The sequence below is a fragment of the Pocillopora verrucosa genome, chromosome 2 (genome assembly GCF_036669915.1).
Source record: "Pocillopora verrucosa isolate sample1 chromosome 2, ASM3666991v2, whole genome shotgun sequence".
Lineage (NCBI taxonomy): Eukaryota > Metazoa > Cnidaria > Anthozoa > Scleractinia > Pocilloporidae > Pocillopora > Pocillopora verrucosa.
In genome coordinates, this window is record NC_089313.1 from 14,637,988 (window position 1) to 14,655,811 (window position 17,824).

General features: G+C 37.1%; 1 protein-coding gene across 2 annotated transcripts; it reads right to left on the minus strand.

The window, feature by feature from the left end:
• Positions 1–1,217: 1,217 nt before the first annotated feature.
• On the minus strand, positions 1,218–17,134 carry LOC131790015 (intraflagellar transport protein 22 homolog). 2 transcript variants are annotated; one of them, XM_059107199.2, is made up of 9 exons: positions 17,011–17,134; positions 15,859–15,927; positions 14,434–14,595; positions 5,880–5,953; positions 5,621–5,703; positions 5,067–5,159; positions 4,109–4,207; positions 3,285–3,385; positions 1,218–1,934 (listed from the first exon to the last, which is right to left on the minus strand). In XM_059107199.2, the coding sequence occupies exons 1-9, from the start codon at positions 17,030–17,032 to the stop codon at positions 1,783–1,785; spliced, it is 855 nt and encodes a 284-aa protein (XP_058963182.1). In that variant the 5' UTR covers positions 17,033–17,134; the 3' UTR covers positions 1,218–1,782. The 2 variants fall into 2 exon arrangements, with proteins under 2 accessions (XP_058963182.1, XP_058963189.1); XM_059107206.2 differs by lacking the exons at positions 14,434–14,595; positions 15,859–15,927; positions 17,011–17,134 and adding an exon at positions 11,227–11,430.
• Positions 17,135–17,824: the final 690 nt, after the last annotated feature.

The window sequence follows — 17,824 nt, forward strand, 5'->3', positions numbered from 1 at the left end:
TGGGTTTATTGTGCTACAAATACACTTGGCTTTCTTTTCAGGCTCGCAAAATAAATAAGTCATTCTCTTAATAAAGCGAAATCTTTTTTGTTATATGATAAATCCTTTTTTAACCAAGATGGCTGGACATTAGCCTCGTTCTTTTATTTAGCGTTTTAAGGTCGAGGTTCATAAAAACAAAAGAACTCAGCCAATGCTCAGCCATCTAAACCTCACACCTGGTCAATAACGCATATGTGCTGAAACGGTAGATAGCGTTGAAGACGCGCTTTGTCTGGCTACTCAAGCTCCAAATATTCTTTGCTACTCACCTCCACGCAACGCGCGCAGGACTTGTGCCCGAAAAAAATATGCAATCGTTGCAGGAATAGATAAGCTAAAATCATCTTTTTATGCGATATTATCTTACTGTTTTAGTATGTGCTTAAACTACTTTTGACCTCAATGTCGGTAGTTAGTATGCCACCTCCACGTCCAAAAGCTTGAAAAAGAGTTCAACTTGTACTTAATAACTGCGTAAGTCACTCCCATCTCTATTTTTTTCTTTTGTGTTTGTATTAGAAAAGTGCAAGTTTTTTGTTGCTTTTTCCATTTGTTTGACTTACCTTACATTACGTTCGGAATAAACTTTTAAAAGACAGGATTAGGCAGAATCATCATGTCATCTACATGACCTTTTACATGGGCAAAGATGTCTTCATCAACATATTCTTTCTTACCTGTAGCAGAATTAGCTCTGTTCATAAAAGGTGTACGAACGGTGTTCAGCGACACTTCTCAGTGAATTTCTCTCAGACTTACACTTTTGTTTCCTGATCATAACTGAATTTGTAATTCTATGAGAACAAACCTTTTTGGTTTGCTAACTTTCAGGCACCAAGATTACAAAATTGTCTTAAGTTGTGGTTGTCGTTTATTGATTAGTTTAGAATTTGTGTTCTTGTTGCTTCTGTTAATTAGTCTCACACTGAGTGCTTCTTTTGTTTCATAAGCTTTTATTTTGAATTTTGTATATTTTGGCTTGTTTAGTTATATTTTCGTTAGTTCACATTACTTCTGCGTTTGTTTGAGTCGAGTGTAGAAGCAGCGCGTTTCAGTCACAATCGTCTTTTACCGCTTTGCTTCGCGTCGTTTATTATTTTTTTACAATCCTTATACCGACAAGATGGACGCGAAATGAAAAGACTGAGCACTAAAAATGAAGGATAACAGCTAACAACTTTCAAACGCGTTATTTAATAATAACTTAAATCATGACATATTGAAAAAATATTTACAGTTTCTAGAAACTATTTTACAAGAGCCTCAATGTTATCATTAAATCAGATTGGAAATGGCAAATTTGGGGCATACAGTGGTAATCAATTAATATCGTTAGAGTAGAAGTTTGAAACACTTTTAACTTCTTCATCACATAGATCTAACTTCTTCACTTATTTGTACAGTAACCTTAAGAATTTGGCACTGTTTTCAAAAGGCATAAGGAGTCACAGAGTTTATAAATAAAGACATTTTAGAGACCTTAGATGAAAACTGGCTGCAATAAAAAACATAACAAAAAAAAAAGATTTTGAGGGACTGTTCCTGCTCAATCTATCTACTACCCTTAGCATCTGTCAGTTCATGAAGTTTTCAACTAAAGAAAGTACCAAAGTTGTTTTAAGTTGCCAAATGACCTTGCTCAATGGAAAATAGATAATGACCAGTCACCAAAAAAAGAAATAAAAATCTCTATTCTGTACACAAGATGAAAAACTCTTGGTTCCTCAGACAATAACAGCTTCATGTGTTCATTATACTTAGTTCTTCCTGATCTCGTTTGTCAGTCCAGTTGCTGATAACCTTTGCAAGGAAGTTATGAAATTCTTCTCTGACTGTTTCTGGTTCTTCATCCAGATTTGTCTGTATACAGGTTACTCTAGAGAGTACAGATGCTATGCAAAGGAAAAAAATTGTTCCAAAAATGAGTATAAATAAATCAATGACGCAGTTTAATCTGTGATGTTGTGCATCAACTCTAGAAAATAATGCCAGGTTTTCTAGTTGGGGCTATGCTAAAGTAAAGCAATCAAAGCAACTGGTATTTCATATCACTTGCACTTATTCACAAAAGTACTATAAAGTTAATCAAAGCTATAACAAAATTCTCAAATGTGATTAGTTATCACCAGCCTGATTTCAACACTAATAGGACAGTGTACGTCTCATACTTGTAATTGGGCAGTGTAATAGGACTGAGTTGACATGTCACACCTGTGTACATGGACAGTATGCATCATGTGCGTGTTGTTGTCATGCATTTCACTGAGTTATCTGTTGTTGTTGTTTTTTTAAATGAAAATATAATACAACCAATGTATAATTTCTTTTTGAAATTTTGCCATAGTTTCAATTAATTGGTAACAAGAATTCATGCCATCCATTGTAATTAACTAATCGAACTCCCAATTCACAGTCATCCAATTTTGTTAGTCACTTGACTGTAAGATTACACACCAAATTGGACTCCAATCAGTCATATTTGCATTACTTATCATGATCACTGTGTGACACTGCCAGGTGTATTTCTACTCACAACTCCAGGAGTTTATTCCAATTTGGCATGAAGCAACAAGGTGTATAAGGGATAATAGTCATACCAAGTTACCTGGCTTACAGGGGACAAGTTACTTTAGAAACTGTGCAGCTGTGTTGGCAAGGGAAATAACAAGATAATTTGGTTTTATCAAATCAACTGAATTGATAACGCAATTTGGCCACTATTAAGAGTTTTAAAGCTCTTGTTTTGAGCATTAATCTTTTATCAGAGCAAGTGGCTTACAGTTTGATAAGTTTCCCAAACAAGTTGTTGCTATCTTTTCCTTGATAACCACAGGAGTGAGGTAAATAGAAAATTGTGACAACAAATTGATAACAATTTGGTTTTATCAACTGAGTTGATAATGTGAATGTCTCCATAAAGAGTTACTAAAGCTGCAGACGATTTTAGCATTACTGGTAGCCCTTCGTCAGAGCTCTGAGGAAGGGCTAACATTTGAAATGTCAGCTTCAGAATTTCCTTACAGAGGCCAACTCACACTAACAACTCAGTTGGAAAAAAATTATGCTGTACCCTTGCATCACAATTTCTTAAGAAACTTACCCACCATATTCATCATGTTTTGTGACAAAGATTTATTTTGGTAATGTTACCCACAAAGCCTCAAGGACCTTGGCCAGGCTGAGTCAAAAGCCAACCTCTTTTTGAGACTATCAATATCAAAATAAATAAAATGCTATCTTACGTATTTGTGATCTTGTTGTATCAGCAGCAGATGGTCGGCGATGAGCAAACACTATACACTGTGAATCCTTGAGTCCTTGACTTTGCACAAATTGTGTGTACCTTAAAAACAAGAGGGTTCCATAATTATTTGCAAATTCTAACTTCTTGTTAATTCTCCTCAGCTTTATAGTTCAAACAAAGCTAAAAGTGCATGAAGAAACCCAGCTCTGGGTGGAGAGATGCTCTGTGAAGTATTATGTCCAAGAATGCAACAAAATTGACCTAACCTGGGCTCAAACCAGCAAAAGCCAGGCTGGATTCTTGCATACAAATTATAAGATTATTGCATTTCCTATACAAGGTCTTTTAAACCTTTAACTCCCAAGAACTGATTTTTAATTGTCCCCTCTAGTTGCTACATATTTCCATATAAACCAGTTGCAATAATTTGATGTTAAATCAGGATAATGTACTAACAATTTCTACCCTATTAGATTGAGTATTCTCATTACCTGTTGTTTGATAATGTATGGATATAATAGGGAGAAATTACATGTTAATCACTTCTGGGTTAACCCTTTACACCCTGACATCAGTTTGCAAATTCTCCATACTGTTCTATATACAATTCCTAAGGTGTTGACGAGGAGAATTTGTTTAACAATAAATAGCTCTTTTGGCTGGTGATCATTTTCCTTATACTTGTGACCTTCATGTGCAATTCAGGTGTGATATTGTGAGGAGAAATTAGATGCTAATCACTCTTAAGGATTAATGGGTTAAGCTCAAAACAAACAAGAGGGATCATAGCATACATATATCATGCTCTAAGTTCTACCTTACCAAGTCTCTAGTTCCTTGTCATGGCTGGACTGATCAGGATTGTAAATGATTAGAACACCATTTGTGTCCTTTTGGAAAGCTGCCCAACAAGTAGAAAACCTTAAATAGGCAAAATGCTACATTTAACATACAGCAAATTGGGTTGAAATATACCCACATCATACTTAGAGAACAACAAGAAAGGATTCCTAATAACACTCTTTGAAAAAAAAGTAATTTTACCTCTCTCTGTCATTTTACATAGCAACTATACATGGTTTTAATAATAATACGATCACTCTCAAATTAGAAGCTACAGAAAGATAAAAAAAATTGCAGGCAATGATGGAATAGAATGTTATATTTCTTGCTACTGAACATCCAAAACACATGTTGGGGTAGGTTATAGCCAAATGGCTGATAGAACACTTTTCAACTGAGTGTCATACTAACAAAACCAAAGCGATCACAAAAGCCAATTAGATGATGAGAGAATACCACAAGGAGCCACTTAGAACTCAAAGTAAAAACATCCAAACAGTGTCAGGTGCAGGAAAACTCAAGTAAATAGGACATGATAGATCTTAGTTTTATCTCATTGGTCGAGAAAGTGGCACAAATTTCCAGGACCAGTCAAAGAGCATAGTAAAACAAAACCATAGCAATCTCTGACTTTTTTCAACACTCAATCAAAAACTAGTCTAACTACCATTGCCAATCCCTTGTTTCTATAGAATGATGCCACAAAGAACATGTCTAATCTGCTTGGTTCCCATGCCAGGACAACAGAGAACACTGCTTATCATCATACTGAATGTTACATATAGAAATTGCTAACAAACACTATAAGAAATTCTCTTAGGCAAAAGCACCCTGATTTTGTCCCACCTTTGGGTCATGCAACTTAATGTGTGCTTTTTAAATTACACATGCAAAAAAAAATACCAACTATAGTGAATATTAAAATATCAGGGCTTACTTGTGATTTCCACTGCAATCCCACAACTCTACCTCACAATTAGCAGTTTTACCAGGAGATATTTCGATGCCATTGCTTTCAAACTCTAGTATCCTGTCCATTCAAAAGAAAAATGTATTCTTCTTTGGATTTTATAAATTGAGAAACAGAGACGTATGTTTTGACAGGAGATATTTCTGTACCATTGCATACAAATTCTGGTATTCTGTCCATTCAAAGGAGAAACTGAGTGTTAATCAGATTGTTTTTAAACTTTTACGTACCAACATCCATTTTCTCTCTACTTACTGCCTTACTTTTCGCGGTCAATTAAACAGGAGAAATAGGTCTTATTCCAAAATAACACCCTCCAAATAATAACCCTATCTATTATTATCACCTGTTTACATGATAGCTTAAACTTAGAACGAAATTACGTATTAATCACCTCTAAGATTAAAGGGGCCGAAAATTGAGAAACGTGGATCTATGGTTACGGTTTCCATGAAGACATAAAAACATGCATGAATTCAAGATACCCTCGACTTGGAAAATGTTTTGTGATCGACATTTACCTGACCCCTTGTGTTGGATGATACTCTCCTCCTGATGTTTCCGTAGCATCAGAAAGAAAATTCGCAATAACACTTTTACCACTCTGCAAAATGACATGAAAATGAAATATTTAGCACGAGCGACAACTATACAGCTGTCGTTAAACTGAACTTAATATAGAGCCATTTCCTCCGTTCGAACGTATACCAAACTGCAAATAAAAATGTGTAATGTCAAAACTCCGTAGAAGAGAAAAGCTTTTAAATCAAAGAAACTTACCTCGCAAGGTCCCAAAACTAGAATTTTTGCCCTAAACATTCCGAGATAAACAGTCTCCTTCTTGGTTCTTCGATCTACAAAGAGTGAATATGAGAGGATTGGGGAGAGTCAAGCTTACGTTAGGAACGCCTGGCAAATATTGTATGATCGCTAAAACGAAAACAAGAAATCTTACATCGCGTATCTTTTTGAGAAGTATCCTTTAACAGCTTAAAGGACGTTTATAAAGGCTTTGAATCTCAGTGTTTTCTTTTCGTTTTGCTACACATGAATTTTACCAAAATTCTCTTTAACTTTTAGGCGGTAAAATGATTCCCAAGAAACGTCCTCTTAACGGATTAAGGATGATATGAATTTCGCTTGATTCTTAACATAGTTACATATCCTTGCTCAGGGGGTTCAATAAGTTTTTCTTAGTTGATTTGATTTTAACAAAGCTAGTCACGAGGAAAAAATCTTTTCTTCAAGACTTTTCTCCGCCACTAAGCGACTCGTCCATTTTTTGACCACTGGGGGTTCACCACTGTAAGTCCACAGAAAATAATCCTTTTTTTTCCCTCATTAATAATAAATATCTAACAAATAAGTTTTTTTCGCTACAACGATTAATTTTTGGTGACCATACGATAACCGTTAGAACATGAGAAAAAACACGAAACACTGCTTCTTAGAGACGCCTGTCTAACAGAACAATAATTTAACATACGTGCATATGACAGAGACAAATCGATACATGGCTGTATAAAAAATCATAGTTTAAGAGAGAATTTGCTCTCATTTTGTAAACAACTAATACAATGCATGGAAAACCAGCGAAAATCATCTGCCTACGATGCTGCAGCTGCGAATAAAATTTAAGTTTTAAGTAGGTACTCTGTAAGACAAAAAAGCTTCAACAACTCAATTATAGATAGGACAATTATTAAACGATTCTACAACAAATTATATGACGAGTGAATAATTTTCCCTTTTTGAGAAGTCTGTGCGATGAAGCAGGAGCTGAATCACAATACTGGGGCCCGTTTCTCGAAGGTCCCGGTAATTTATCGGGCCCTGAATGCCGTTCTGTTCAAACCTTTTCAAACTTTTCAAACCCCAAGATTCAAGATGGGGACTTGAAAAGTTTTGAAAATTATGAAATGAAAGTATCAGCTAAAGAGACAAAATGGACTTGTCAAGGAACCAGTACCTGCTTCTCTATTCTTTAAATTTTGATTCTAAAATACAACTTCAGACCTGTTTATTTACCGGGACTTTCGAGAAACGGGCCACCAGGGTTTGAATCTGGAAATTTACATAACAACCCCTATTTGAAAAGTCTAGTTATGCTAATTCCTTTGTTTCCTTTAATTTTTATTTTTTGTATTTTCGTATTTTTTTCAAATTTTGCAATTTTTAGCTGTTTTGACTTTTTAAAGTTTTAAAATGTCTGGAAACCGGCGGCAAACTTGTGCTTTTTCCGATGTAATTCCAATGAAAAAACAGATAGATATACATATAATCATTCCCAATTTCGATCTAAGTTTCGTTGATTAACCAGGGTTGTTTGTATCATGAAGGATACGGGAATACTTCGATTCACAAAACGTGGTAACCTTGCGAATTGAAATAAATGATTAAGATGCTGTGGACTTGCAAAGTGAACGGTTTGATTAGCTAGCAATATTTTATAAACAGAAAATACCAAATTGATTATGAGAAGGTGCGTCGAAACTGTATGCATAAGCGACTAATTTAAATTAAGCGACTAATTTAATTTCTTCCCACTAAAAAAATTTAAAATGTGTCATTTCGCTCAAACAGTTTTCACAGAATTCTCAGTAAGATCAGCTACCATTGAATTTGTTCATGTTTCTTTAGCTTTTCGACGTGCTGTTAGAGAGTACTGTATCATCTCTAAACAGAAAAGCTTTTCATAAATACCTTTGTTCTCGATTAAGCGCCTGACAAATCTAAATCAATTCTTAGCCTGGTTTTAACGTTTAAGAGAAGATTCCACAATTTCAAATTGTTTCAGTAATTGAAAACATTTTACCACTTGAATTTTACCATCTTAAGATACTTCAACCAGAAAAAACAACAATCTGCTTCCGAGTACCTGTTTTCTTTCGCCTTCGATTTGTTGGACGCCCAGCAGAGGACCTCGACAAAGTCGTGCCTGACATTTCCTTGTCACAAAAGTTATTGGAAGATTGAGCAGATCGATTACAATAATTCTGGATAAGATTGCTGGTGTCTGTGATCGATTTTTTTTAACAGGCCGGTGAAAAGCTAAAGCTTGATATGGGACCTGACAGGAAATTTTTAATAATGAATGAGCAAACGTCCGCAGCTTCTTACCCCATGCTTGCGAGACGACAAAAATACTCTGTGAAAATCAAATAAGTTCTGAGTGGCTACTTCAAATGGCCCGTTAGACTGACAGAAAAAAGTTCAAGAAAGTTTACACTTGTGCAGTCGAGGGCGCAGACACTCGCGCCTGATTCTTCGTAAAACGCTCGGAGATTTCCCGATCTTAATTAACAAGTGACGAAAAATCGGAAGGACTCCACCTTCGGATACGACGTGAGTTGTGACGTCTGTCGCTTGGCAACAGGCAACTCAGTAATTTATGAAAGAAAACAATTCTGATTATTGTTCGCAGTAGAAATGGTGATTCTCCTTTGAAAACAAAAGGGAACTATGCAAGTTCTATTCTCGCTTTCAAAACCTGATCATACGGTTCATACTTTGCAGGATATTGGTCTCAAACTACGTCAATTCATAGCCAGATAATTTTTCCCACTGCGTACAACTTAAATCATATCAAAAGCCGTTAAAATTCTCAAATCGCACTTTGAAGTTACGGATATAAAATAGGCCACAATTTAAGGCGCTGTTAGCATTGTGATTAAATGTTGAGCCGCTACCTTCACTAGCTTAATAAACTGATGAAACAAAAACGCCGCTGATAGAATATACGGGTTTATCGCGTTTTTTTAAGTGAATTTATCTTCGCTGGCGACATATCAGCGCGTTGTGATGTAATTAAAGTAATTTCAGTATTCAGTTGCGGGTGGATATAAAAAAAGGAAATAACAGAAATATCTTAACAAAAAAAATTGAAGCTATTTCAAAATTTCTTGTAATATTTTTCCTATCTTTAACAAAGCCAATGATATTCGGAGTAATAGTGCGAGTCTCGTGTTAAAAAGAAAACTTCCATTTTAAAAAGGACTCAGACGCTTACCTCCTCCTGGGGTTCCGTTATACATCCCACTCAAACTCATCTTTAAGTTCGATGCGCGAGAAACAACAGATCACACAAAACAACGACCAAAGTGCTACAACTGCACTTAAATACGAACATGAAATTATATTGATACGGTAGAGGGGATATTCTGTGGTTGTTAAAAACCCGCAGGGTGAAAATGACATCTGTTATCGCTCTCAGAGAAGACTTCGTCAGGTATCTATATTTACTATTGGGAATTGTTGATAAGAACCCCTCACTGAAGACAGTGACAGCTGTCGCTAAGTCTACTAAGTCTCGGGGGCGGTATTAAGTATGAAAAATGAAAAATAAAAGTCGTAATAAGGCGATTCAACAAAGCAATCTAATTTCCTTGTGTTAATGATAAGTACCGAAAGTCCACACTGCTGTAAATTTACATTTTAAATGAGGTTTTTTTTTTTTTAATCGGCCCGAATACGCTATGCGACAAATTTCGAACCAGTCCCCTAGACGGTCATGTTTCCGGTTGTTAAAGCAATTGCTTAGAAACTGACCAATAGAATTTGACAATATTTAATTATCGGGAAATTTTTTTGAAAAGAGAGTTGTTTAAATAATTCACTTGTAATTTATGTGGGACAAAAAGTTCTGATTTGAACTCTCAAAAGGTTTAGCCATCTTTCGTTTGATTTAAAAGGATGTTCCAGAATGAATATCGGGAAAGTTTATATCGAGCAGGAGCCCATTACTTATGGGCTCCTGTTTTGAGGTATTTCGAACGATATGTTTAAAAATACCACGAAAATCTCTAGAATTTTTGTCTTTGTTGCTCCTCTTTCGTTTCTACAGAAAGCTATGTTGGAGACAAACGTGGGAAGAGGTCAAAGCATGAGAGACAGACAGGATGATTCTCCAAGGCCTGGGCGAGGGGTTGGGTACTAAAGGAGTCTGCATCGATACTTCGTCGCAAAACCCGGCTCGAACGGCGAAGTCCCCGAGCGTGCGTGCGATAGGAGCGTGAAAGATCTCGAAGACCTCTCGTGCGTTTGCTTCCCTAATCGTCCGGATTTGAGACCCACGAGCTTCACGGGTAATTTTCAATGTTGGTAGTAAATACAGAAAGATGTTTTTCCGTCTTATCACGAGAGTAGGAAATAGAGAAAAAAATATATTATTCTAAAGAAGTCCATACTTAAATTGCGACTTGCGTTGTCATAGATGCCTAAGCTTGAAGCTTATTTATTCATTGCGCAGCCATAATGTCAAACTGACATCTTTTGAGTTTCCACCTGGGAAGGCTGTAGAATTGATTAACTTTTGATAATACCATATCGGCTAGCCTCATTAAGTTTGAAAACTGAATCAATGTTCGTAAGCCTATGGAATAATTGTTTTGTTTCGAACACATTTATTCGTTGAAATATTGACAATTACTTCATGCTTTGCCGGACTGACTCGTTTTCTTTCTAGTTTGATTACGCATGAAGAGGTTCCATATACATGGTGTTGTTAATTCGATAACATTTACATTGTTTTTTTTTCCTTTTCTTTCAAACGATTGTTTTCATTCACGAAAAAAAAAAACGTTGAGAAGCATATCTCATTTTAGATAGCTGTAACGGAGTCTGCTGTGGATTGAACGACTTCAATGTAGCTCTGTTTATAACCAAATCTACAAAATGCAAATTTGTTGCAACAAAAAAAAAACCGGCCAAGAGCAATGAATTTTTCAAAGAGGGTGTTTTTAATTACCAAAGTCAGGTGGTTAATTCAAGTTTGTTGTTAAGAATTAAAAATCTCTGAAAAAGCACAGTTTATCCTATGCGTCTGTTATTCAATTTCTTTCCATTTTAGATGCTGTGATTTTTATTTCTCAGATGGATCTGAAATCATTTAGCGTTTATCAATTACTGTTGAGGTGATGTCAAAATGAAGTCGTATGAACCTGTCTGGCAATAACATTATGGATCCTTCCTTAAGTTGGTCTTTAAATTTGATTTTTGGAATTTTTTGTTATTCAGAAAGTCAATCGTTGATTCTTTAGTTTCCCTCTTCTGCAGTCAATAGGTATCGAATTGAAACGACCAGTTCGACAATTTTACGAAAGTCCATGACAAAGAACATATTACTTACTTATATTGCTTGTATCTTTGTCTCCTTTAGCAGTTCGTCTGGAGCGCCTTTCTGGAGTCGGCGAACGGTTACTTGCAGCCGATCGATTGTGTTTTGGCTTCAGATCACGGGCACTGTTTTCGATGGGTTTTGTCGACATGACGAAAACAAAAATCTTACAGATCGAAATTAAGCACCATTTGTTATTGAATATTCAATAAGCGAGCTCTACAAAGACGGCTTTGACGTTTGTGTCTCAAGTTGGTAAATTTAATTTAATCAAACGTATTCAGCTTTGTTGTGATAGTCTTCCGCTACCGGCTGATGACTGGTGACATCCGTCCCTGTTTACAACAGTTTATCAGTTCTATTTGTCAGTGTCAAGCGTTTGTTTGAAAACCGTATTGATATCACAAAACTTAGCCAATAGAAGTTCTCCCTTTTCGTACCGAAATGATGTTTATTCTCTTATTTATACGAAAAATGACGATATATCGTCCTCGTCGGTTAAACAAAACGTTCAACTCTTTTCTATCCGAATGGGGAAAAACTGAATACAGCTTTGAAAATTAAAAATATCCCATACTAGCAAAACTCATCGATAAGATTAAAGCGGTCTGAAGATTGATTGATTTGCACAGGGATATAGAATATACTTCTCAAATAAAAACACAAAGGTAACTATAAAAGGAAACTAAACTTGCGTGAGATACGTAACAATCACAAGAAACGGGAGCCTAAGTTGCAGGGGGCGCACAAATAAAACAATGAAATGAAAAGGCAGCTAAAGTTGTGCGAGTTAAAACGTAACAATCAAAGAAAAGCCAGCTAAATTTGCGCGAGAGACAAGTGTAACAATCAAATGAAAGGGCAGCTAAAGTTGTGCGAGATACAAGCGTAACAATCAAATGAAAGGACAGCTAAAGTCGCGCGAGAAAGTAAGGCAACTATCAAATGAAAGGAAAGCTAAAGTTTCCCGGGTATAATCATAACAATCAATTGGAAGGACAGCTGAATTTGTGCAAGATACAAGTCTAACAACCATATGAAAGAACAGTTAAAGTTGCGCGAGATACAAACGTAGCAATAAGTAAAAGAACTGCCAAATTTGTGCAAGATACAGAAGTAATAAGCAAATGAAAGAACAGTATAAGTTGTGCGAGATACAAACGTAGCAAGCAAATGAAAGAACAGCTAAAGTTGTGCGAGACACAAACGTAACAAGCAAACGAAAGAACAGCTAAAGTTACGCGAGATACAAACGTAACAAGCAAACGAAAGAACAGCTAAAGTTACGCGAGATACCAACGTAAAAAGCAAACGAAAGAACAGCTAAAGTTGTGCGAGATACAAACATAACAAGCAAACGAAAGAACAGCTAAAGTTGCCCGACATACAAACGTAACAATCAAATGAAAGTACAGCTAAAGTTGCGCGAGATACAAACATAACAAGCGAATGAAAGCACAGCTTAAGTTACGCGAAGCACAAACGTAACAAGTAAATGAAAGAACAGCTAAGGTTGCACGTGATACAAACGTAACAAGTAAATGAAAGAAAAGCTAAAGTTGCGCGAGATACAAACGTAACAAGCAAACGAAAGAACAGCTGAAGTTGTGCAAGACACAAACGTAACAAGCAAACGAAAGAACAGCTAAGGTTGCGTGAGACACAAACGTAACAATCAAACGAAAGAACAGCTAAAGTTGTGCGAGACACAAACGTAACAAGCAAACGGAAGAACAGCTAAGGTTGCACGAGACACAAACGTAACAAGCAAACGAAAGAACAGCTAAAGTTGTGCGAGACACAAACGTATCAAGCAAACGAAAGAAAAGCTAAGGTTGCGCGAGATACAAAGGTAACAAGCAAACGAAAGAACAGCTAAAGTTATGCGAGACACAAACGTAACAAGCAAACGAAAGAACAGCTAAGGTTGCGCGAGATACAAAGGTAACAAGCAAACGAAAGAACAGCTAAAGTTGCACGAGATACAAACGTAACAAGCAAATGAAAGAACAGCCAAAGTTGCGCGAGATACAAACGTAACAAGCAAATGAAAGAACAGCTTAAGTTACGCGAGACACAAACGTAACGAGCAAATGAAAGAACAGCATAAGTTGCGAAAGATACAAAGGTAACAAGCAAACGAAAGAACAGTTAAAGTTGTGCAAGACACAAACGTAACAAGCAAAAGGAAGAACAGCTAAGGTTGCGCGAGACACAAATGTAACAAGCAAACGAAAGAACAGCTAAGGTTGCACGAGACACAAACGTAACAATCAAACGAAAGAACAGCTAAGGTTGCGCGAGATACAAACGTAACAAGCAAACGAAAGAACAGCTAAAGTTGCGCGAGATACAAACGTAACAAGCAAACGAAATAACAGCTAAAGTTGCGCGAGATACAAACGTAACAAGCAAACGAAATAACAGTTAAAGTTACGCGAGATACAAACGTAACAAGCAAACGAAAGAACAGCTAAAGTTGCACGAGATACAAACATAACAAGCAAATGAAAGAAAAGCTAAAGTTGCGCGACATACAAACGTAACAAGCAAATGAAAGCACAACTTATGTTGCGCGAAATACGACTGTAAGAATCAAACGAAAGAACAGCTAAAGTTGCGCGAGATAAAAACGTAAGAAGCAAATGAAAGAAAAGCTAAAGTTGCGCGACATAAAAATGTAACAAGCAAATGAAAGCACAACTTATGTTGCGCGAGATACGACCGTAAGAATCACACGAAAGAACAGCTAAAATTGCGCGAGATAAAAACGTAACAAGCAAATGAAAGAACAATTAAAGTTGGGCGAGATAAAAGCGTAACAAGCAAACGAAAGAACAGCTAAAGTTGCGCGAGATACAAACGTAACAAGCAAATGAAAGATTAATTAAAGTTGCGCGAGAATTTCCAGGATGCGCGCGAACCCGCGTTATTTTGACGGGAAAAGCGCAACAGCATCGACATCGTAAGACGACTTTTTTCCGACGTGATGTAATTGCAAAACGAATTACCAACATGTCAGCTGTCTTTTAGCTGGCTTAAGTTACAGCCGATGACAACAACAGGAGGTATTTTGCAAAAATTTGAATGAATTTTAATTAACCTTTACATACTTTCTCAAGAGCAAACTGCGAGACAAGAATTCAAAGCCCTCTCCTTAACCCAGTTTCTAGTGGCTTGCCTTTCATGTACCTACCGCTGAAAAATTTTTTCATTCACCTTCTGATCTCTTTCTCACTCGTTGTTCTTCGTGACTGACTCGGCTAACTTCAGATAAACGCCGATGCCCGTCGTGAGGTCGATTGCTCTCGGACAGGCGTCGCTGCGCAGTTTCCTCTTGACTTCGGTTGCTTGACGCTGAGTGTCGCCGATTTGAAGATCCTAAGATGAATAATGGAGAAGACTCACTTCCTAATTATTGAATACGAGATAATTTGGTTTGACCAACTGAGTTGGTAATGTGAATTGGACACCCTAAGGAGTTTAAAGGCTGACGTATCGAGCGTTAGCCCTTCGTCAGAGCGAATGGCGTAGGGCTAACGCTCGAAAGGTAAGCTTTTAAACTTGTTACGTTGACCAATTTACATCATCAACTCAGTTAATAGAACCAAATTATCATGTTGTACTCCTCCACCGACGCAGCATCACGTTTCTTTAGCAACTTACCCCCTTTACTATCTATATCCACGGATTTCAGAAAATTCTCTGTCGACAGTCGAAACCTTGATCTTGTCTAGCCGTGCTTTTAAGGCCCGGTCAAACGCACGCAACATTTCAATGCAACATCTTGCAAGATGGTTGCGCGCAACGTGTTGCATACGTTTGACCACCCGGTAGCATCATCTTGCAACATGTTGGATGGTCAGACATGGTTTGATGCTACTCTGGTTTATAGATTTATTGAATGTAAACGAAGAATTTACAATTCATAGACCCAACGTTTCGACACTCCTGTATAGTGCCTTCATCAGGGGTGATCTAAACGCTGCAACAAGAGGTCCTTTTATATGATCGCTAGTCAGCGGCCTTTTTTCTGACGAGGTGTAAATTGGCGTCAGGAAGCAAACTGCCATCGTCACGATTTAAAGGAGCGTGGGCGGAGTTAATATGCCAAGCCTCCGAACAAAGGCGCTGGTGGTAACGCCGGTTAGTGGTTGGTGTAGGATTGGATGGAGTGGATGGTGTAGGATCAAGTTTGAAAATGGTCAAAATTTTGTTGCAACACTTTTGGATGTTGCAAGATGTCGCGCTCGTTTGGCCAGCTCCTTCACAACATCTCACAACAAGATTCAACAATGTTGCAAGAGGTTGCGTTGAAATGCTGCATGCTTTTGATCGAGCCTTAAAACTGCCCTATAGACTCGATCCCTGCCACTTTTTCAGCCAATCAGATACAAATCGTGTGATTCATTAACACCCGTGTCACGTGCTCGAAGCCTGTCACGTGCACTTGTTTTGAATTCAAATTATCGAGATCTGGTGAATCTCATTTTTAAAGTTTTTGTGATTAAGCAAAAATTTGCATAGCTCAAAGAGCCACCTTACTGTAATTAGTTCAGACCGAACCAGACAGGACCAGAGAACACCTGCCCTATATAATTTTTTTTTTATTTTGTTTTCTGTGTTATAAGGACTCTAACTTACCCGCTCCAGGAAAGGTGCCGCTGCTTCTGCGGCGTCGAGGGAGATCTTCTGTATGGAACGGACCGCTCCCTGTTTAAAAACGAATGGAAGTTGAGCAAGCAATAAACAAATAAGATGCCATCAAAGCTGAAGAAGCCAGCAAAGTAAATTTTTCGCCAAAAACTTGAGAAATCTTTTAAACTTTTAGAGAATTTGAATATTGGAGCCAGAGATGAGAAATCGGGTCTGATACCTCTCTAGTAACTTATAACACGACAAAACTGCTATGGTCGATCCTCTGTTTTACGAAAACGTTAGACGTGTACAGCAAAATTCAAGACTATAAACGATTTCTGAACAAAATACTGAATATTTTTCCGCAAGGCGCCGCACGGGCTTCAATTAAAAACATCGTTAAAGGTTCTTAACGAGGGCCTTAATGGCGTGAGAAAGGCCATAAAAAGCCTCGCGGTCCTGCACACGGACCTGCGAGCTACAGAATGCAAGAGTAAAGGAAAAAAGAAATAGAACGTTGGCCATACAGTAAAATATTTATTTATTTAGCTAGATCGGGCCGCGCTAGGAAATGCCTGACTCGAAGTCATAACGTTCGTACCACACTGCATCTGGTCCATTCGTCATCACTAATCGCTAACTATCTTCACGCCCGGCACAATATAAGCCAGTCAGTAAGATATTCTGACGAATGACGAATGACAAGAAAAAACTGCCTAGAATTCCTTTTATCACTTTTAGAGTCTCCCTATCAATTTCAATTTTAAGATAGATTTAATCCGCCGTAGGTTTAAACATGCAGTAAAAAACCTCCTGTGGATTAGGAACTTGGCGACTCCTTGAAATCTCCGACTTTTCACATATGTAAGCTCAAAGGATGTTCAAATGCAGCTGAATGTATAATACGATGCTATCGGTTTAGGCTTCAGGCGCCTCAAATGTTTTGGATCAGGTTTTGGATCGCCTAATGTTTTCATGATCATGTGGGAAATGTCTTTGTGCATTTTGAAAGACTTTTGCATTGCTAATCACTGACTAAATGAAGTGGGCGCTATCAGTTACTGTTACAGTTTTGATGCTACCCACCGATCTAGGATGTAGGATTCATAAGATATTAAAAGATCAACGAAAATTAAAATAATGAAATAAAACTCTTACCGTTCGGTATATTCTGTGACATCCTCGATCTTGAAAAATAAAGGCTTGTCACGAACAGAGTTGCAAATAATAAACTGGCTGAAAATGAAGCTGATTACCAACGCTCTGATGAATTTATTTATATTTTCCTGCACGGATGTGTAATTTGCATGAAGTCAGTTTTTTGGAACATTTGTTTGAAAACCAGACGTGAGAAGAACCGAAAAACACAGAGATTTCCGCAATTAATGTTTAGAGGCTGTCATTTCGTTTCTGATTTGCTCCAAGATTCTTAGGGCGCGCAAATCTTTAATTAAGACAATTTAAAATCGGCTATCTAATTTCCGCAAACCGCCTTATTTATTTAAAAAAAAACGTCGTATAATCTAAAGACCATCATTTCGTAGACTTGAATCGACCATCACGGCGATACCGGGTAAACTGATATTTAAATTTAAAGAATTATTTCCAAGAGCAAAATATATAATCTCTTGCAGAAAAATTAGTATTTGTTCATTAATTCACACGTTACGTAAACAAAACTGAAGATTGGAAGTGATAATAATATTCCTTTCAGACAAATATTATGATTCAGCCTTGACTTTTTTTTAATTCTTTTCCTAATGACCTGTAATAAACTACAAAAGAATCAAGATTTTTCAATACATATATCCCGTGACATATCCTATAACAACTAGCAACGGTTGAAATAAATTGCGCGAGCTTTTGTATTTCAAAAACTGAGTGAAATTAGCCTTGCAGAGCCCTGCAGATGTTTCTACAGCGGGAGTTTCTCTTAGCACCAGGCTTACGCCGCCAAAAAGGGGAAGTTGGT

What these genes read in the sequence shown, in the direction of transcription:
- LOC131790015 (XM_059107199.2), bottom strand. Translation starts at nt 17,032, where the DNA reads ATGTCACAGAATATACCGAACG. An exon ending in CATCCAACACAAGGGGTCAG is followed by an intron (nt 5,160 to 5,620) that starts GTAAATGTCGAT and finishes TTGAATGGACAG; the next exon opens with GATACTAGAGTTTGAAAGCA. An exon ending in GACAAGGAACTAGAGACTTG is followed by an intron (nt 3,386 to 4,108) that starts GTAAGGTAGAAC and finishes CTTGTTTTTAAG; the next exon opens with GTACACACAATTTGTGCAAA.